We start from the raw sequence: 22,500 nt of genomic DNA, 5'->3' as shown, positions 1-22,500 counted from the left end.
GAGAGAGAGAGAGAGAGAGAGAGAGAGAGAGAGAGAGAGAGAGAATGAGAGAGAAATGAGAGAGAAATGAGGCACAGCATTTTAATCAGTAGCTCATCTTTGGGAGGACAATGTCTTAAGACGACCTCACTCACTCATGTCGTACGACGATGTAAAAAAAAACCACCCCCCCGTTGGCGTACGATAACTGAGGCTATCGTACGCCTCGGTGAAGTCCATCGTACCTCCGGGGTGAAGTCGTCGTACCTCAGGAGTGAAGTCGTCGTACGCGCAAGGAGGAAGGAGGGAGGGAAGAGGAAGGAGGGAGGAGACCCAACCCCTTCCCTCCCGCATCCGCTTGTCCCTCCTCCCTCATGGCCCTCCAGTTGTGACCTTCCCACCCACAACCCCCCACAACCCCCCACACCCTCCCCCACTCTTAAACTAACGGTATGTGGTGTCCACCTTGACCAGCGGCAGACCGGAGTGCTGGCGGTGGTGGAGGAGGTGAGCAGCCGGGTCGGGGGCGGGACGGACGCCCTCCTGCAGCAGCTCTCCTTCTCCTGCGGTGGCCACTCCCTCTTCGACATCAAGGGCGGACGACACGCCCACTCGGACAACAACATCCCCGCAGACTCCTTCAGGTGGGAGACGCCCCTGGGGAGGGGTTCTAGAGCCCTCCAGGGGCGCCTGATGGCCATTCGTAAACTTCGACATCCCGACGCAGTTTTGCGACCCGTCGTAATCGCCATCCATTTGATGATTCCTGTACAATTACGAGTCTTTTTTTATTTAAATCCTTGCCATACCAGCAGGAGAATGTATATAGGTGGCATAGAATGTATATAGGTGGCATAGAATGTATATAGGTGGCATAGAATGTATTGAGGTGGCATAGAATGTATATGGGTGGCATAGAATGTATTGAGGTGGCATAGAATGTATATGGGTGGCATAGAATGTATTGAGATGCCATAGAATGTATATGGGTGGCATAGAATTTATGTAGGTGGCATAGAATGTATATGGGTGGCATAGAATGTGTGTAGGTGTCATAGAATGTATACAGGTGGCATAGAATGGATATAGGTGGCATAGAATGCATATAGGTGGCATAGAATGTATATAGGTGGCATAGGATGTATATAGGTGACAAGAGTATAAACATTCCCGATTTGCCACAGCCATTTTTTTGGCTCTCTCTCTCTCTCTCTCTCTCTCTCTCTCTCTCTCTCTCTCTCTCTCTCTCTCTCTCTCTCTCTCTCTCTCTCTCTCTCTCTCTCTCTCTCTCTCTTTTGACGTTTAGAAATCACTCCTGTCTTATCATTTCTGTCTTTTCCTCCCCCTCTCCCTTGTTCCTGGTTTATCTAACTGTTGTTGTCAGTGTGGTTCTTCTCTCTGGAAATCATTGGTTAACACTCTAATGTATTTGTTAGTAGCCATGTCTTTATTTAACCAGAGATAAGTCTGATATATTCTATGTCCGTATTTGCAATAGGTGACCAGGGTTATATGACATTCCCTGGCTTAAAACTGTCATAAACACTAAATATAATATAATTTACATCCTGGTTCTTATGTTACATAGATAAAGATCATACATACTCATTTCTCGTGGAGCTTCTAAGGGAGATTCTCCGACCATAATTACTCCTTGTCAATTCTCCTTCAACCCCTTATATACGAGGACTGCTTTTGTTTTACCCTGATGTTCTCTTTTAGTTTCTCCATCTCTCTGTTTCATTTATCCGCATATGAAACTCATGTTTCGAACCCTTCTCGAATTCCTCAGTCGTAAACCATCTAACGAATCGCCTGTGTTGCAGAATCCGTCATTACGCCGGCTCCGTGACCTACAGCGTCCAGGGGTTCATAGAGAAGAACTGTGATGGTCTCCATAGAGACCTGACCAGGTCAATGTACCACTGCAACCACCGCATCCTGAAGGAGCTTTTTCCGGAAGGTCAGTTCATGTCAGGTCACTCGACTCCTGCCACGTTGGAGCCTTTATGCTGCCTTGGGTTATCTTCAGGACCATTGTGGTATAGTGGGACTGGAGTAGTTAAGATGGTGTAAGATGATGTTATGATTGGACTGGAGTAGTTAAGATGATGTAACATAGTGGCAGTGGTAGTTAAGATAGTGTAACATGATGCTATAATTGGACTGGAGTAGTTAAGATAGGTAACATGATGTTATAGTGGCACAGGAGTAGTTAAGATAGTGTGACATGATGTTATAGTGACACTGGAGTAGTTAAGATAACGTAATATGATGTTATAGAGGCACGGGAGTAGTTAAGATAGTATAACATGTTGTAGTGGCACAATGATAGTTAAGATAGTATAACATGATATTATAGTGGCAGAGTGGTAGTTAAGATAGTATAACATGTTATAGTGGCACAGTGGTAGTTAAGATAGTATAACATGATATTATAGAGACACATCCATCATAAACCTCGGTGCATTAGTACAAGCCACTGTACATTAGTGGATAAAACTGTATGTACATATGTATGATATTCCCTCAAAAAATAATGATAATAACCTCCTTAGGTAATCCAAGAAGGACGACCCTAAAGCGGCCGGCCAGTGTGGCGAACCAGGTGCTGATCTCAGTGTCTGCTCTCATGAGGACCCTCCGCTCCAAAAGCTCACATCTCATAGCTTGCATCAAGCCCAACGAGCTGAAGCAGCCGCGCATCCTGGAGTCCGCACTCGTCCTCCACCAGATAAAGTACCTCGGGTAAGAGCAGCGGTTCCCCCATTCCTTCCTTCCCCGGGAAGGCATTGAACTCGTGGGCTTTAGGGACTGCGTGAGTGTATGTGCGCTGCTTCTCAAGCTTCCCCTCCCCCCTTACTTATGTCATTAATCCATTGGCCTTCTTTGTGGCAACGTAGGGCCTTAATTTGAACTCGTGTGCTTTAGGGACTGCGTGAGTGTATGTGCGCTGCTTCTCAAGCTTCCCCTCCCCCCTTACTTGTGTCATTAATCCAATGGCCTTCTTTGTGGCAACGTAGGACCTTAATTAGGTTTTCTTTTTGATTCATAATTTCAAAATGTCTCGTGATAGGCAGGAGGAGGGAGTTCATATTGTTTGAAGGTCATGTGAAGCGTTTCAGAAGGTCTAAAACGAAAGGGGAGGGGAAAATTGTATTGATATATATGGATGTCTTCGGTTCTCCTGTCTGTTCACTGCACCCGCCAGTGTAGCAGTGAAAGAGTCATTGATGGAAAATGAGGGAAGAAGAGATTGAGGATCGGTAATATGAGGAGGTATTGTCAGAGAAGTTTATGGTGAAGGAAGCAATAGATATTGTAGTTATTTTCACAGGGGATTGTTATGATGAAGGGAGCAATAGATGAAGGAAGCAACAGATATTGTAGCTATTGTTTGAGGTGAAAGTTATGATAGAGGAAGCAGTATATGTTCTAGTGGAGTGACTGTATTTTTCCCATCACACCGTACACCTGTCAACCCCACTCACCTGTTAACCTACCACTGTACACCTGTCAACCCACCTCTGTACACCTGGCAACCTACCACCTGTCAGTCCACCACTGTACACCTGTCCACCCACCACTGTACACCTGTCAACCCACCACTGTACACCTATCAACGCACCACTGTACACCAGTCAACCCACCACTGTACACCTGTCAACCAACCCACCCACTCCGATCGACACCTAATGACCACACCTGCCACACCACCACACTCTACACCTGCCAACCCACCTACCAAGCCCACCCGACACCACGTCACCCACCACTCGCCCTACACACCCGTGTCTACCCAGCGATCATAACAGACATGGGTCCACCCGGCAGACTGGTCGAGCAGGCGCGGGTGAGGTGCGAGGGATGGGCATACCGAGCCACGCACGAGACCTTCCTGGCGCGGTATGGCATGCTCTCCCTCCACACCTGGCCTGGCTGGCGGGGCCCGCCGCTGGAGGGGTGCGCCCTCCTCCTAGCCGACCTGCCCCTCACCCCAACCCAATACACCTTCGGCAGGACCAAGGTCTTCATCAAGAGCCAGAGAGCCGTGAGTACAAGCAATGTCATCCAAACCAATGGCTTATGAACGAGGCAGATTTGATGGATTTTTTGCAAAGATTGATTGATATGCTATATTTAGAAGGTTTGGGAATGTGAGATACGGTAGATTGAAGGGGTTTGCCCAGAGGGTTGGATATATATATATATATATATATATATATATATATATATATATATATATATATATATATATATATATATATATATATATACCGTCCCGGGCCAGTGAACCCTATGAGTTTGTCTTATATGAGCATCTTGTTTACATCGGAGTAGGTTAAGTGAGTTTAGAGTTCGTGTGTGTGTGTGTGATGCATCTCTTCGGCATCTTCATCTCTCTCTCTCTCTCTCTCTCTCTCTCTCTCTCTCTCTCTCTCTCTCTCTCTCTCTCTCTCTCTCTCTCTCTCAGAGCATGTCTGTCATTTGGTATGTATACCCAGTATGCCACATCGTTCCAATTCACTCTTATCCCGTTCGCGCCTCGCACCCTCCTGAATACTCGCTCAAAAATCCTTCCATCTCCATCCTTCTGTCTCCTATTGGGTCTCTCTCTCTCTGTCTCTTTCAATCTCTCACTGTCTCGTGTATCAGAGAGATGCATCACCATTCGTCTCTACCAAGCTGGTGTGTACGTGTGTGTGTTCGTGTGTGTCTCTTCCCCCGCAGGTCCATGAGCTGGAGGAGTTCCGTCGGGAGCGGCTGGAGGACCTGGCCGTCCTGGTGCAGAAGACCTACCGTGGATGGCGGCAGCGGACCAGATACAGGGTCCTGAAGGCAGCCCAGATCACCATCGCCACCTCCTGGAAGAGCTGGAAGGTAAGGAGGAGGTGTCAAAGGGGTGGACTGACTCCCACACTCCCTCAAACGCAGCCCTGGAACGCGCGAGAGCCACAGGCGTCGCAAACGTCTTCTTCGGGCGGTTTCACGCGGGCTCGAAGGACGTGCCCCCTGTGGTCTCCAGTAGGATTGCTGAGTGCCTCGTTAGTGAAGCAGCCTTCTGCATGAGCCTCTCTGGGGTTCTTTTGGTCCATAGATCTCTGGGGGAAGGGGAGGGAAAGGGTGGGGGGAAGAAGTTGTCTGAAAGGAAGATGGCGAAGATATTGAATTAGAAAGAAAAGAGGAGCGTAGGTGTTCCCGGATCCCGCCTGCTCGAGGTTACTCAGCGAGTGAAAAGTCACCTATGGCGAGGCTGTATTGGTGGGAGTATAGTGTTCACTATAGACCCCCACTCCATAGGAGTCTATATTTTCACCCTTTTCGATAACGTTCTTTCTCTCCACACAAAAATTCTTCACCGCTCCCAGAACCTTGGCCCCCTTACCCACCCTATGACTCACCTTCGATTCCACGGTTCTATTCACTGCCATGTCCGCTCCCACATACTCAGAATACTTCACTTCCAAGTTTTCTCCGTTTAAGCTCACATCCCCACTAACCTCTCCCTCAACCCTGCTAAACCTAATGACCTTATTTTCATTCACATTTACTTCAGCTTTCTCCTTTCATGTACTTTTCCAAACGCAGTCACCAACTTATGCATTTTCTTACTCAAATTTGACACCGATGCCGTATCATAAGCAAACAACGTGTGACTCACTTCCCAGGCTCTCTCATCTCCAACAGACTGCATACTCCAAGACCCTTGCACTCACCTCCTTAACTACCCCATCCATAAACAAATTAAAAAACCATGGAGACATCACACACCCCTGCCGCAGACCAGTTTTCACATTAAACCATTTACTCTCCTCCCTTCCTACTCGTATGCATGCCTTACACCCTTGATAAAAGCTTTTCACTGCTTCTAGCAGCTTTCCTCCCACACGGTACATTCTCAAAACCTTCCGTAAGGCAACTCAACCCATCATGTGCTTTTTCTAGCTCCATAAATGCCTGATACAGATCCATCTATTTCTCAAAATATTTCTCACAAATTCTTTAAGACAAACACTTGGTCCACTTCTGAACCATATTGCTCTTTCCGAGTATGATGCTCCGTACGTGCCTTCGCCCTCTCAATCCAACTTACTAGGAATACTCAACAAACTTATGCCTCTGTAGTTTGAACACTCACTTTATCCCCTTTGCCTTCACACAGGCACTATACATGCATTCCGCCAATCCTCAGGCACTTCACCATGATCCATACATACATTGAAAACCCTTACCAACTAATCAACGAAACAGTCATCCCCTTTCTATATAAATTCAATTGCAATGCCATCGAATCTAACCGCCTTGCCACATTTCATCTTACGCAAGGCTTTCACCACTTCTTCTCATTTCACCAAACTACTCTCCATGACTCTCCCTTCGCTTACCACCCCGACCAAAACACCCTACATCTACCACTCTATCATCAAACACATTAAACAATGTTTCAAAATACTCACTTCATCACTACCTGTTATCACTTCCCTCCTTGCCCCCTTTACCGATGATGTTCCTATTTATTCTTTTGTTCTCTGCTCACTGTTTAAGTCCTTGCAAAACGTCTTCTTATTCCCCAAAAAGTGTACTGATACTCGCCACCGTCTGGAGCATTAGATACAATGTTTACATCGAAGGAACGGGGAGGGCGAGGGGGCTTCGGATTCCACTGAAAATTCAAGAATTTTTCGGGGTGGTCCTCCGTTCCGTGTGAGAATTGCCAGATGTGAGCGGGAAGTGCGCTCGTTGCTCAACCGCTCGGTGACATAAGCCAGGTGTTGCGTCATACGACCAAGGCTCCGATGTCTGTGCGTGTGTGTGTGTGTGTGTGTGTGTGTAGAATTATGCATGAACGAACGATTCTTCGTGGCTTATTCTGCCTACTGATGCCCTATGTACGGGATTCATTCAATGTATTTCGATGATTGGTTCACTTGAAGTAGTCGATGATACCGACAAACTCATGCCAGGGAAATAATTAACAGGTTCTTAGCGTCGGCATTTTGATAGGTGAGGAAGATGTCACAGTTCGGTGCTACTCGCTGTCGTAATCGTCATCTGTGATACAGAAATGTGTCAAAACCTACGATTCTTTTTTTAGATTCTGATCCAAAGATTAGTCTGCTCCTCTCGAGTCCCAATGACAAAAGATTATATCACATTCCGTCATATTCTTATCATGATAAAGATATAAATAAATTAATACCAAATTTATGGTCGAATGATACTCAATTAATATTATTCTAAATGGGGTTTTTGTCTTCTTGTTTCCTACAGTGTCTTTATGCTATCTAGATGACATCCTTGAGGGACGCCAAGGGTTCGGGTTGGTCGTGGGTTCGACAGGGGTCCGACAGGGTTGCGACAGCTCCTCTTGGGGTCTCCGTGCTCATAATCATATCACTGCCAAAGATAATAGTCAGGCAGGTCAGTAGGTGGAATGGTTGATGGTTCTGAAGTACAAGGAGGGCTAGTATGCAGTGAATAGGTCGAGTCATGCCCTTAGAAAGACAAGAAAATAGAACAATAAAAGGCGAATGAAGAACGGGTCGCTTCATCCATCCTCCACGACACAGGTGTGGAGAAGAAGGCTGTTTATAACCTGTCGATTGGATGACGCATGAAGGTCCTATAATAAGACACCGTCATTCGAAGAAGAAAAAAGACTTTGAGATAAGCAGCTTCACGGTAGTGTGATAAAGAGATAAGATATATGTGTAGATCTTAACGGTCGGGTTCATGTGTACCAACAGAACTTGGGACATGTAACACATTTTCTTCGTTTGGATTCTAACACCCTGTGGTGTGTGCAGGACCCAGGGATTGGAACCTACTGGCTAGGTCGGCAGGGGAAGGGGATTCTAATGGCCATATCAAATGCTTTTTTTTTTCTCTCTCTCTGTTTTAATCCCATGTGTAAGGGGGCTATAAGACACCTGGCGTTATCGGACATTATTATTTTTTCTCCCCCCTCATTTTTTCCTCTTCTTTGAACTTTACTCAGCCAGTAGCTTGTTGTGGAACTCTTGTAGGTGGTGATGCAAACATATCATTCACGAGACGAATTTCTTCGGGGAAGATTCGAAAGGAAAATGTTAATGAGACACGTAATTCTCCATTGCCTTTTTGAGACCAGCGAATCATAGTGGCGGTGCTTGCACGTCCACACGTGTGAGGGACGTGGCGTCACGTGCAGGATTTGGTGTATGGGATGATTTTAAGCAAGACGCTCACAGTCCTCGAATGAAGTTCCATTCCAAAAAAAAAGAAAGAAATACATAAGCTTAGAATAGATTATTATTCTCTAATTGGGACTCAAATGTCTAGTGGACAAGATGGTTTTAAGCAAGACTCACACAATTCTCGAATGAAGTTCCATTTCAAAAAAAAAAGAAAGAAATACATAAGCTTGAAATAGATAATTATTCTCTAATTGAGACTCAAATGTCCACTGGACATGAAAAAAGAATGGAAGGCACCAGAAAACAAAAATTGGCCACCATTCTGGAAGAACGGGACTATAACCCATTTTCTTTCTTCTTTTTTTTTTTTTTGTAACTATTCCATTATTTTTTAATTCTGTCTCCTCCCTCATGGTATGCTTGCTTCACCACACGACAAGGGGTCATTAACCCACACGTCTTCTTCCGAGCATGACCCACATCTTATTTGTTGAGCTTGCTATTGTGACCAGGCGTAGTAGTGCCTATGGTTTTACTCATTTTCTTTTTGTTATTGATGTTGGTTTTTATTTTAAACCTTCCTTATGCTTATGCATGATCCTGATTTTGCTTCTTTTATCATTTTTGCATGCGAAGCTGCGACAAGCGGCAGCGAAGAAGGACGAAGGCACGTCCAGTGTCACCCTGAAAGGATGGAACTTCTTCATGGTGGTACGTATAAGGCATTTCCTTGGCCTCAGATGGTGTCTGTGTGTGTGTGTGTGTGTGTGTGTGTGTATGTGGGTGTAAGCGGAGGGAAGAGAGACACACACAGCTGCTGCACACGCAAGCACAACCGAAGAGTTACATGCCAAGATACACTCACATACACGGCAGTACACATGCTTGGATGAACATACAAACGTGTGGACCTGAACACACACACACACACACACACATCACACACACACACCAAAACACTCGCTTCTGAGAAATAGTACAGCTGCTGATACTGGGGGATGTCAATTATAAATGGACTGGCCCCGGGAATCTGTATGATCATAGGGGGTTCAAAGACTACTTGGAGAGATAAGGTTTTCGAACGTATGCAGGCGATTCTCTTGACCATGTCAGTGAACACATGAGGATCAGAAGGTCTGATGCTCTATCAGTACCAGATCCTATCCCCACACAAAGTTACGTGGGTACTGAGAACATCCTACACACATATGACATCAGTTTGGACAACTTTGAATATGTGTTAGATAACATAAGAATTAAAAAGGGAACATTAGAATATATAGCAGTAGTGGTACGTGTGTCAGAGAAGAGATATATTCGTGGAAATTATAAAGAAATATCGAGGTTTATTCTTATGATGTTTTCTCATTGTGTGAGTTGGAATGGACTGATAAGGGTTTACGGGTATACGAGTAACGATGTAAGTGTTGTAGTTGGTACGCGTGGCCCAGGAGTGTGGGCCAAGAAGGTGAGGTCAAGTGAAAAGGAAGGCTGCCAAGCTCCCGTGGCGCTTCTGCAGGAGGGAAGTGGTGGGGCGCGCGCACGCGAGTGTCTCTCGCTCCTTTGTGCCCCGGGATGCCAAAGGGGTCCGTATGCCCCAGGGTTTAAGTTGCTCCTCGGGGATAAATGGGGGGCGATAACCCACGGGGGCCTTACGAGAAAGGGTGGCCGTGGGAGATGAGACACCACAGCCCCTCCCTGCTGACGAAGGTGATACAGCAGGAGTCGCGTGGTGCATCTCTCCTGACGAAGTCGTGGGATCCCAGGGGGGGTTCCTTGAGTCAGGGTGTGATGGCAGAGGCCTTCGAGACGCAGGTTCGCGTTCTTGTGGAGTCTGAGTCAGGGTCGGTTTGACCGTCTCTCAGTGATGGTCTTTGCTGCCTGGTTGAGCCAACTTACGGGGAATGGTGACCAAGGAACCAAGGCGGTCCCAGGAGATGAAGATGGCCCCTTGGGAACTCCCTAAGCCTTAAGATTGGCTGGAGAGATGGGAGGAGGCCGTATGCGATCGTTGATTGGCTGGAGAGATGGGGGGAAGGCCGTATGCGATCGTGGATTGGTTGGTGGACCGAGAAAGCTTGTGGGGGAGATGTTGTCGTTAAGGCCAGCAAGATCTGACCTCGCCTCTGCTGGTGAGACGTTGATGAGGGTCAATCACACCAGACGAGGTCACGCGTCGTAATTCGTCAGGCAAAGTGGCGATGTGAGTGGGATGTCAGCCCTCCACTCAGCTTAACAGCTAAACGACGTAGTGTTATGTCGAACTGGGGGGGAAACAAGAGTCAACAGGCGCTTAGAAACCAGGGGCCGTATGCAGAAAACTTCTTAGATTGCTTAAGTATGCTTAACCCCAAAGAATTTTACTTAACTTTAAGAATTTTGCTAAGCATGTTTCTGAAAGCTGCCCTACGCTTAAGTAGTTGCTTAGCAGACGACAAATATTTTGACCCAAACTGCATTTCATACTTCTTCAATCTTATGCTTAAGTTTTGCTAAGCATCGTGCTTAGTCCTTTTCTGTGTGGCACTTAAGTCTCTTGCTCAGCTAAGCATAAAAATAAGCAGAAATTTAAGAATTTTTCTGCATACTTCCCCTGGTCATTGTGGTTAAGAACTATGTGACATTTACATTAAAGGAGTGTAGCACCTTTGACCTCGATTAAAGAGGAAAGGGTAGAAGGAAGAAAAAAAAGAAAAAAGAGAGGGATGGGTTGCTAAAAGGTGCCCTATAGGTGAAAGGGGCTTTTCGCTCTGCTTTGGAGAAAGGTACAGGCGATACCCAAGCGAACCAGACGTATTAGACAGGATTAGACAGTAGAGAGACGGGTACAACAGCAGGATAAGAAAGATGGAATAAATAACCTTGAAGAACATGGTGAACGAGTCGGGGAACAATCCAAACTTTCCCTATGAATTCTTTGGGAGTGAATTGTCACTTGTCACACAGGTAATCAAGCTAAGGCATTGGGAAGGGAAGAGTTTAAAGTATGATGTGAGGATATGTGTTGAGGAACTGAATGACGAGTTCAAAGGTGTTTATCACAGTGGAAGACACTGTAGCCCCCGCCACCAGTGAGATGGAATGGGAGGAAAGTCTTTGGAAAGTATTGAGATATCTTTTCTGGGGCATAAACACAATACTGGAAGATCTTTTGACTCATGGAAGACTCATAGTCCGGCTGGAGTATCTCCATATTGGCTGAACCACTTGAGCAACTGCACTTTAACATAGTATGTGAAATGCTCACCAGGTCTTTACGAGAAGGTGAGTTGCCAAGGGAGTGGAAGAAAGTAAACGTCATGCTCATTTATAAGAAAGGAGATAGGGAGGAGGCTCTGAACTACAGACTGGTTCTCCTACTGAACATGGTCCATAAAGCTTTGGAAGATGTAATAAGTAAGAAAATGAATGACTTGTTGCAGAGGGGGGAAACATCGAAATGAGAGACAGCTTGGTTTCAGGGAAAGGAAGTCATATGTAACGAACATCTTCAGATTTCCACGAGAAAGTGAGCTCCTTTTCCATTCACAGAAAAAAAAGAGAAGGCTTGATGAATTGTCTGTAGCGGGACCGCCAGAGAGCATTTGACACTATACCACACAGGAGACTGGTTTAGAAAGTAGATCTTCGGGCAAGAATGAAGGGGAAGACTACTTTAATGGATACAAGATCATCATAATGGAAGAGAAAAAGTGACGCATTTCAGGAGAGCCATTTTGAAGTGGGTTGTCACTAGTGGAGTGCCACGGGGCTATGTCCTGCGACCATCGCTCCTCTTATCAACGTGAGTGACGTACCAAGAGAATTGGACTCTTAACTCAACATGTTTTTAGATGATGATTCCAAGGTCATGGGGACGGGGCACAGTCAGTGAAAGAAGGCCTCCATAAGAATATATTCTGACAGGGAATAAACAACAAGGATCTGTAAAAGATAGAGTCCTTGGGAGTGGACATTGTGCCTAGCCTGCCGCAGGAGAACCGCGAAGGAGACAAACTGTGCTGGGAAATGTTTCCAACATGGATTACGAAGTACTCAGCAAACGGACCAAAGCGCATGTTTGGCCAGAGTTAGACTATGCTTCCCAAGTTCGGTCACCGCGTTTGAAAAAAGCACATAGAACTTATAGAGAGGATCCAGAGGAGGTCGGCAAAGATTAAAACAACCAGAATTGAGAGATGTGAGTTACTGGGGAAAACTTACAGGCATTTGAATTTGCCCACCATGGAAGAAAGAAGAGTTAGGGGTGACCTAATCATAACCTTCAAGTTTTTGAACCTGCTTAATGACACAACTAGAGAACAACCAGAGATCATAAGATGAAATTAAACTAGGCACTTGTTGGAAAGGTTATCAAAAAGTACCTTTAGAATATACGAGTGGTGGATGAGTGGCGAAACACAGAGTTGTGACACAGTGAGTGTGGATAACGTACAGAAGTTTTGAAAGTCGTGTGATGGAGAAAGTTGAAGAGACATGGGGGCCGCCCGCCCGCGCGCGCGCCCCCACGTATGTACGTAAAACTCCCTCTCACGTACGTGATGAAATTGGTAATGACACACCGCAACTAAGCGGGAAGGTAGCATGGATTCAAAGGGCAGGAGGTCGTGGGTAAGGAAGCTTGTATTCTGAGAGAGAGAGAGAGAGAGAGAGAGAGAGAGAGCTCTGTTTCAGACGAGACGAGAAGGCTCGGTCTGTTATTTGTTTCTGGACCGCCGGAAAGCCTTGGACACTCGCCTACGCTCGAGGTTGTGAAAGACGCGGGATCATCCTTCTCGAAGTGGGATGAGATCCCCAGTGGCGTACCACAGGTTGTAGTGTTGGAACCTTTCTTGTTCTCGATCTGTGTCACTATCAGTAGTATAACAGAACTCCAGTATGACTTATGTCTGTCGGTGCTGGGTAAGTCTTCTAGACGGTACACAGATTGGACGTCCCACTAGGTTGTAACACTGAAGCAGCTCACAGTCTCATTGTTGACGTTTGGTTTTCTATAAACCAAGGTCATAAAAGGGGGAAGTACATAGAGCGAGGAGGATTGGCATAGACTTACAAGGGAAACTCGACTGAGTCCAAAGTTGGTCTGATACACGCTTGATGAAAATGGAAAGTGAGAGGGGACTTGGGAGTGGAGATTGTACCTAGACTTACAAGGGAAACTCGACTGAGTCCAAAGTTGGTCTGATACACGCTTAATGAAAATGGAAAGTGAGAGGGGACTTGGGAGTAGAGATTGTACCTAAATTATTGCGAGACCTCCCAGCAAAATAGGAAATTTTAAGGGAAAGACGTATTGTCTGTCGGAAAGTATTGGATTCACGTTCAAGTACCTAAAATTAGGAAGAATTTTAGCCTGTTGTTAACATCCTACATAGGGCCAAAACTGGGGATATGTGTCCTGGGTTTGGTCACCGCACTTGGAGAATGACAGAGAGCTGATAGAGAAGGTCCAGAGGAGGTCAGTTGGGGGGGAGCGGAGGAGGCCATCCACTTTCACCACCATGGAAGAGAGAAGAGTACAGGGGTGACTTGATCCCAGTCTTTTTTTAAGTGTCTGATCTAGTTTGATGATGTTAATAGTGGAGTGTTAATTCAGGTGTCACTTGTGTTATTAGTGTGTCGAGTGTCATGGTGTCATCTGGCGTTAGAATGATGTCAGTATCACCTGGGTATGAAGTGGTGGCATAAGGTGTCACTGTGGCATACAGTGGTGTTAATAGGTCACAGTGTCATACAATGGTGTCATAAGGTGCCACTGTGGCATACAGTGGTGTTAATAAGTCACAGTGTCATACAATGGTGTCATAAGGTGTCACTGTGATACAGTGGTGTCATAAGGTGTCACTGTGATACAGTGGTGTCATAAGGTGTCACTGTCATACAGTGAGGTCAGGATATAATTAGCATATGGTGTCGATGTAATTAGCATATGGTGTGAGGATATTATCAACATATGATGTCAGTATGTAATTAACATATTGTGTTAGAATGTAATTTGCATATTGAGGTAGGATGTAATTAGCATATGGTGTTAATTTAATTAGCATATTATGTTAGGATGTAGTTAGCATACGGTGGTCCCAGTCTTGAATGTACCCTAACTATGTGGTGGTGTCATGTGGTGTATGTACCCTAACTATGTGGTGGTGTCATGTGGTGTATGTACCCTAACTATGTGTTGGTGTCATGTGGTGTATGTACCCTAACTGTGTGGTAGTGTCATGTGGTGTATTTACCCTAACTATGTGGTGGTGTCATGTGGTGTATGTACCCTAACTATGTGGTGGTGTCATGTGGTGTATGTACCCTAACTGTGTGGTGGTGTCATGTGGTGTATGTACCCTAACTATGTGGTGGTGTCATGTGGTGTATGTACCCTAACTATGTGTTGGTGTCATGTGGTGTATGTACCCTAACTGTGTGGTAGTGTCATGTGGTGTATTTACCCTAACTATGTGGTGGTGTCATGTGGTGTATGTACCCTAACTATGTGGTGGTGTCATGTGGTGTATGTACCCTAACTATGTGGTGGTGTCATGTGGTGTATTACGTACCCTTGTGATGATGTACCGTTACAGTGTACCTTCCCCCTCCTCCCGCAGGCTAGAGAGGAATATCGACTGCTGAAACACCAGAGGCGTGTGCAGTGGGCAGCCACTGTGGTACAGATGGCCTACATCAACTTCCAGGTACGGTACACTTACAGGTACGGTACACCAGCAGATACGGTACACGTACCTCTAAACCCTTACTGTTTAACAGGTACGGTACATGTTTTACCCTAACCTCCCCCCCACTCACTGTTAACAGATACGGTACACCGACAGATACGGTACACGTACCTCTAAACCCTTACTGTTTAACAGGTACGGTACATCTGCCACCCTGACCCTCCCTGTTAACAGGAACGGTACACCTAACCACTCTGACCCTCCCTGTTAACAGGAACGGTACACCTAACCACCCTGACCCTCCCTGTTAACAGGAACGGTACACCTACCCCCCTTGGCCCTCCCTGTTAACAGGTACGGTACACCTAAGCACCCTGACCCTCCCTGTTAACAGGAACGGTACACCTAACCACTCTGGCCCTCCCTGTTAACAAGTACGGTACACCTAACCACCCTGACCCTCCCTGTTAACAGGAACGGTACACCTCCCACCTTGACCCTCCCTGTTAACAGGAACGGTACACCTACCCCCCTGGCCCTCCCTGTTAACAGGAACGGTACACCTAACCACCCTGGCCCTCCCTGTTAACAGGAACGGTACACTTACCCCCCCTGGCCCTCCCTGTTAACAGGAACGGTACACCTAACCACCCTGGCCCTCCCTGTTAACAGGAACGGTACACCTACCCCCCTGGCCCTCCCTGTTAACAGGAACGGTACACCTAACCACCCTGACCCTCCCTGTTAACAGGAACGGTACACCTAACCACCCTGGCCCTCCCTGTTAACAGGAACGGTACACCTAACCACCCTGACCCTCCCTGTTAACAGGAACGGTACACCTAACCACCCTGACCCTCCCTGTTAACAGGAACGGTACACCTAACCACCCTGGCCCTCCCTGTTAACAGGTACCGTTAACAGATGACTAATATAAGGTTAAGAGGCATCTCACCCATGATTCGTGCCTCCCCCTTCCTCTATGACTGCCTCGCTCCCCATTACCCCCATTATCTCCCCCGTGTCCCCATCACCCCATTTCTCCATGACCCCACCCTCCACCACCCCATCTCCCCATGACCCCATGATAGTACCCTGCCCCCCATAACCCATCATTTACCCATAACCCACCATTTACCCATAACCCACCATTTACCCATAACCCCCATTTACGCATAACCTCCATTTACCCATAACCCCCATTTACGCATAACCTCCATTTACCCATGACCCTCATTTACCCATAACCGCCATTTACGCATAACCTCCATTTACCCATGACCCTCATTTACCCATAACCCCCATTTACCCATGACCCCCATTTACCCATAACCTCCATTTACCCATGACCCCCATTTACCCATAACCTCCATTTACCCATGACTCCAATTTACCCATAACTTCCATTTACCCATGACTCCCATTTACCCATAACCTCCATTTACCCATAACCACCATTTACCCATAACCCCCATTTACCCATAACCTCCATTTACCCATAACCTCCATTTACCCATGACCCCCATTTACCCATAACCTCCATTTACCCATGACCCCCATTTACCCATAACCTCCATTTACCCATGACTCCCATTTACCCATAACCTCCATTTACCCATAACCCCCATTTACCCATAACCCCCATTTACCCATAACCCCCATTTACCCATAACCCCCATTTACCCATAACCCCCATTTACCCATAACCCCCAGCTCCTCCTAACCTCAGCCTCCCCATGATCCGTTCATCCCCATGAGCCCAGCGTCCCTCATGACTCTCACCTCACCCATAACCCCAGCCTTCCCCACGATCCCCCATGGCACACGACCCCCATCCCCATGGTACACGACCCCCATCCCCATGGTACACGACGACCCCCATCCCCATGATACACGACCCCATGACACACGACCCCCTACCCCCCCATACCACAGGACCCCCATGGCATACGACCCTTCTCCCATGCCACACAACACACACCCCCATGACACACAGTACCCCCTCCCTCCCCATGCCACACGACACCTTCCCATGACACACAGTACCCCCCTCCCCATGCCACACGACGTCCCCCATGACACACAGTACCCCCTCCCCATGCCACACAACACCCCTCCCCCATGCCACACGACCCCCCCCTCCCATCCCCATGCCACACGACCCCCCCTCCCATCCCCATGCCACACGACCCCCCCTCCCATCCCCATGCCACACGACCCCCCCCTCCCCTCCCCCATGCCACACGACCCCCCTCCCATCCCCATGCCACACGACCCCCCCTCCCCTCCCCCATGCCACATGACCCCTCTCCCCTCCCCCATGCAACACGACCCCCCTCCCCTCCCCCATGCCACACGAACCCCCTCCCATCCCCATGCCACACGACCCCCCTCCCCTCCCTCATGCAACACGACCCCTCTTCCCCTCCCTCATGCCACACGACCCCCTTCCCCTCCTCCCCATGCCACACGACCCCCCCCTCCTTCCCTCCTCCCCCATGCCTCATAACCCCCACCCCTCCTCCCCATGCCACACGACCCCCCTCCTCCCCTCCCCCATGCCTCCCCTCCCCCCATGTCTGACTTCCGGTTGTCGTCGGCAGCGATGGCGGTTCCTGACGCGGCTGCTGGCGGAGCTGCCGAGCGAGTCCCCGGTGGACGGGTCGTGGCCGCCTGCGCCAGTGCCCTTGGCCGACACTAGCGCCCTCCTGCGGCGCCTCCACCACAAGACCAGGGTCAGTCACCAACCCCCACACCAGCCTCACTCTCCACCAACGACATGGCTGACTCTGTGTGTGTGTGTGTGTGTGTGTGTGTGTGTGTGTCTGTCTGTCTGTGTGTGTTGTGCCAGGGATGTGTGTGTGTGTGTGTGTGTGTGTGTGTGTCTGTGTGTGTTGTGCCAGGGATGTGTGTGTGTGTGTGTGTGTGTGTGTGTGTGTCTGTCTGTCTGTCTGTCTGTGTGTGTTGTGCCAGGGATGTGTGTGTGTGTGTTTGTGTGTGTGTCTGTCTGTCTGTCTGTGTTGTACCAGGGATGTGTGTGTGCGTGTGTGTGTGTGTGTGTGTGTGTGTGTGTGTGTGTGTGTGTGTGTGTGTGTGTGTGTGTGTGTTATTACCTATTTGTTCTGTTCCATTTGTTCTCCGTGTGTCATGTAGCGCCATCAGTCTCCACAAATGGTAGAGTTCCATTCACTGTTCCTTGGCTCTTGGTTCATTCCAGGCGTTCCTTGATGGACATATGGTTCGTACCCTCCACCTCTTTTCGTCCCTTCACTTCCCCTGCCTCCCTTCCCTACACGTCTCCTGCCCCTTTTCGTCCCTTCACTTCCCCTGCCTCCCTTCCCTACACGTCTCCTGCCCCTTTTCGTCCCTTCACTTCCCCTGGCTCCCTTCCCTACACGTCTCCTGCCCCTTTTCGTCCCTTCACTTCCCCTGCCTCCCTTCCAGCCATGTTTACTTTCCCAGGCTTCAAAGAAATCCAGATATGGTGTCTCGTCTTCCTTCCTAGGCGCCAGTGGGTCTGTCCACTTGGCTTCATCATTCCAGCTGGCCCCTGGAACCTTACTGGTTCCACTGGAAGCCTTCCAGCCATTCGCTGTGTGGGGTGTGAACCCTGGCGGTATCGACTCGCTGCTTCGAAGCTGAATTCATTTGGGAGCTACTTCGAAGCTGAATTTATTTGGAGCTACTCTCGAATTCGAAGCTTTCGTTCATTTGAAGCTACTTCGAAGCTGAATTCATGGGGGAGCTACTTCGAAGCTTTCATTCATTTCGAGCTACTTCGAAGCTTTCATTCATTTCGAGCTACTTCGAAGCTTTCATTCATTTCGAGCTACTTCGAAGCTTTCATTCATTTCGAGCTACTTCGAAGCTTTCATTCATTTCGAGCTACTTCGAAGCTTTCATTCATTTCGAGCTACTTCGAAGCTTTCATTCATTTCGAGCTACTTCGAAGCCTTAATTCACTTGGAGCTACTTCGAAGCTTTCATTCATTTGGGAGCTACTTCGAAGCTTTCGTTCATTTGGAGCAACTTCGAAGCCTTAATTCACTTGGAACTACTTCGAAGTTTCCATTCATTTGGAAGCTACTTCGAAGCTCCCATTTTCCAGAGGTTTTTTTTTCTTCTTCATCCTATCCAGGCCTTTGGAGTCGACAGGATCGAGTCGTGGGTTCGAAGCCAAGCGGTGGGTAAAGTCAATGGCTCTTCTTTGAGCTCATGAGACCATGAGAGCGAGAGCCAGGTCCCCCTATGTGGCAATACGCTCATGGCGGTGTTACGCTATAAATAAAAGATGTTGATTAAGACGCATGATAACTGATGATAACCAAGGTGTTGATAATGAATTAAATGCCTGAGGTGGAGTCTCCAGGTGGAGGGGGATGAAGGACAGGGTGGATTTAAGAGCCACCTGGTACCCAACCACACAGGGTCGACTTGACAGCCACCTGGTACCCCACCACACAGGGTCGACCTGGAAATGACCGTACGCCCCTCCAGGTCTGTGGCTACCCAAACCATGTCTGTGGCTACCCAAACCAGGTCTGTGGCTACCAAAACCAGGTCTGTGGCTACCAAAACCAGGTCTGTGGTTACCAAAACCAGGTCTGTGGCTACCAAAATCAGGTCTGTGGCTACCCAAACCAGGTCTGTGGCTACCAAAACCAGGTCTGTGGCTATCAAAACCAGGCCTGTGGCTACCAAAACCAGGTCTGTGCCTACCAAAATCAGGTCTGTGGCTACCAAAACCAGGCCTGTGGCTACCAAAACCAGGTCTGTGGCTATCAAAACCAGGTCTGTGGCTACCAAAACCAGGTCTGTGGCTACCAAAATCAGGTCTGTGGCTACCAAAACCAGGTCTGTGGCTACCAAAACCAGGTTTATGGCTACCAAAACCAGGTCTGTGGCTACCAAAACCAGGTCTGTGGCTACCCAAAACCAGGTCTGTGGCTACCCAAAACCAGGTCTGTGGCTACCAAAACCAGGCCTGTGGCTATCAAAACCAGGTCTGTGGCTACCAAAACCAGGTCTGTGGCTACCAAAACCAGGTCTGTGGCTACCCAAACCAGGTCTGTGGCTATCAAAACCAGGTCTGTGGCTACCAAAACCAGGTCTGTGGCTACCCAAACCAGGTCTGTGGCTATCAAAACCAGGTCTGTGGCTACCAAAATCAGGTCTGTGGCTACCCAAATCAGGTTTATGGCTACCAAAACCAGGTCTGTGGCTACCCAAACCAGGTCTGTGACTACCAAAACCAGGTCTGTGGCTACCCAAACCAGGTCTGTGGCTACCAAAACCAGGTCTGTGGCTACCAAAACCAGGTCTGTGGCTACCAAAACCAGGTCTGTGGCTACCAAAACCAGGCCTGTGGCTACCAAAACCAGGTCTGTGGCTACCAAAACCAGGTCTGTGGCTACCAAAACCAGGTCTATGGCTATCAAAACCAGGTCTGTGGCTACCTGGCTACCAAAACCAGGTCTGTGGCTATCAAAACCAGGTCTGTGGCTACCAAAACTGGTCCTCCGTCCACGTCCCATCTATTTCATGGAGACATTTTGGACCACCTGGTATCCTCCACAGTGGACCTGGTTTCTCTCTTCCCATAAGGTGTATATCTCTGTGCTTCCCCCTATTGTTAATCACCCCTGTTGATTAACTCTTTTAATTAACTGCCAGTTCGTCATTAAGAATGAAGAGCTGGTAATGTGTCATCCCTAAGAGCTTCTTCTGTCTTGTATTTAGATTTCAAGTTTGGAAAAAACATTTTGTTCTATGCCATGGCTATGGAATTCGGCCTCTTTAACCTAATTCGTTACTTTAAGGGTAACTGTTACTTCCATGATTGCCTTTGGTATGGTAACGGGTTTCTTGGGCAGGGGTTGAAACGCTGGCTCCAGCTTACGTTCTGCCTCCTCACGGCCAAAACTTTGGACAACACCCCGGTGTCTCTCTCTCTCTCTCTCTCTCTCTCTCTCTCTCTCTCTCTCTCTCTCTCTCTCTCTCTCTCTCTCTCTCTCTCTCTCTCTCTCTCTCTCTCTCTCTCTATCTATCTATCTACTGACTCATACACACATATAAGCGAGACAGACTGATCACAAATTCATCTGAGCTCCCACCCACACCCCCCCCCTTAAATCTCCCCTCCCCCGCCCCCTCCCCAATCTCCCCTCCCCCTCCCCAATCTCCCCTCCCCCTCCCCAATCTCCCCTCCCCCTCCCCAATCTCCCCTACCCCCTCCCCAATCTCCCCTCCCCCTCCCCAATCTCCCCTCCCCCTCCCCAATCTCCCCTACCCCCTCCCCATCTCCCCTCCCCCCTCCCCAATCTCCCCTCACCCTCAAAAAATTTCTTTCGCTTATCTTTCCCCCTTCCTCCCCTTCCTCCTTCCTCCTCCCCCCTCAATCTCCCCTCCCCCTCCTCAATCTCCCCTTCCCCACAAAAAATTTTTTTTCGCTTATCTCCCCCTCTTCCTCCCCTTCCTCCTCCCCCCCCTTCAATCTCCCCTCCCCCCCTCAAAAAAATTTTTTCACTTACCTCCCCACTTCCTCCCCTCCCCTTCCTCCCCTCCCCTTCCTCCCCTCAACCCCTTTCCCCCCCTCAACCCCTTTCCCCCCTCAACTCCCCCACCACCACCACCAGACCCGCCCCATCTGCGCCCTCCACCACACCACACCACAGGCCGCCCTGCAGCGATGAGGGTGGATCATGTGAGCCACTTCAGCCTCCTACACACACACACACACACACACACACACACACACGCGCGCGCGCGCGCGCGCGGTTCATGAACATCTCTCGAGTTGACTTATGTCTTCCTTTTTTCATTTTATTCATGAGTCTTCGTGGCGTCTTCTCTCTCTCTCTCTCTCTCTCTCTCTCTCTCTCTCTCTCTCTCTCTCTCTCTCCACTTCGTCATGGGGCGGGGGGGGAGGAGGGGGGATGGGGTGGATTCCGGTGTTTGAGGTGTGGGGGGGGGGGAGGGCGGCGGGAATGGGCTAACTTTACGCTGAACTCATAGCCAAACTTGGCTATTTTTCTGGCCCTTCTGTCTCGCCGACCTATGTTGTGCTGTGTGTGTGTGTGTGTGTGTGTGTGTGTGTGTGTGTCTGTGTGCGTGGTCTATGTGTTTGTGTATGTGTGTGTGTGTGTGATGTGTGTGTGTGTGTGTGTGTGTGTACACAGTCATTACCCCATTTACAATATTTCGCATTTAAAGTAACATTATAACTACATCCCCTCCCTAATGTGCCCTCATATATATATATATATATATATATTTATATATATATATTCCTATGAGTCCACGGGGAAAATGAAAAACGAAAAGTTCCCAAGTGCACTTTCGTGTAATAATCACATCACCAGGGGAGACACAAGAGAGAAATATAACAGTGTTATATTTATATTTCTCTCTTGTGTCTCCCCTGATGGTGTGATTATTACACGAAAGTGCACTCGGGAACTTTTTGTGTTTCATTTTCCCCCGTGGACTCATAGGAATATCTTGATCACGCGCAAAATTGTGATCCTTTCCAATATATATATATATATATATATATATATATATATATATATATATATATATATATATATATACACATGAGGGTGGGAAGGGGGCGCAACAGATTTTCTGTGTCGTAAATAACGCTATGTTACCTCCTCCACCTCACCAGTGCC

At 48.1% G+C, this 22,500-nt stretch overlaps 1 protein-coding gene across 3 annotated transcripts in view; it reads left to right on the top strand.

Annotated features, from left to right (window-relative positions):
- Myo95E (Myosin 95E) overlaps positions 1-22,500 on the top strand; it is a 224,561-nt gene that overhangs the window by 187,473 nt on the left and 14,588 nt on the right. For 2 of the 3 annotated variants that reach the window (XM_071663205.1, XM_071663203.1), the window contains exons 14-22: positions 454-623; positions 1,806-1,942; positions 2,538-2,727; positions 3,814-4,030; positions 4,711-4,860; positions 8,793-8,867; positions 14,759-14,845; positions 17,431-17,562; positions 22,497-22,500. The exon at positions 22,497-22,500 is cut by the window's right edge and continues 103 nt beyond it. In XM_071663205.1, the coding sequence (XP_071519306.1) occupies positions 454-623; positions 1,806-1,942; positions 2,538-2,727; positions 3,814-4,030; positions 4,711-4,860; positions 8,793-8,867; positions 14,759-14,845; positions 17,431-17,562; positions 22,497-22,500 (1,162 nt within the window). The remainder of the gene's footprint in view (positions 1-453; positions 624-1,805; positions 1,943-2,537; positions 2,728-3,813; positions 4,031-4,710; positions 4,861-8,792; positions 8,868-14,758; positions 14,846-17,430; positions 17,563-22,496) is intronic. The other variant, XM_071663206.1, reaches the window with a different exon arrangement.

This window comes from Panulirus ornatus, chromosome 7, assembly GCF_036320965.1.
Source record: "Panulirus ornatus isolate Po-2019 chromosome 7, ASM3632096v1, whole genome shotgun sequence".
Taxonomy (NCBI): domain Eukaryota; kingdom Metazoa; phylum Arthropoda; class Malacostraca; order Decapoda; family Palinuridae; genus Panulirus; species Panulirus ornatus.
The sequence above is the reverse complement of the archived record's forward strand: the minus strand, read 5'-3'. Positions and strand labels throughout refer to the sequence as shown.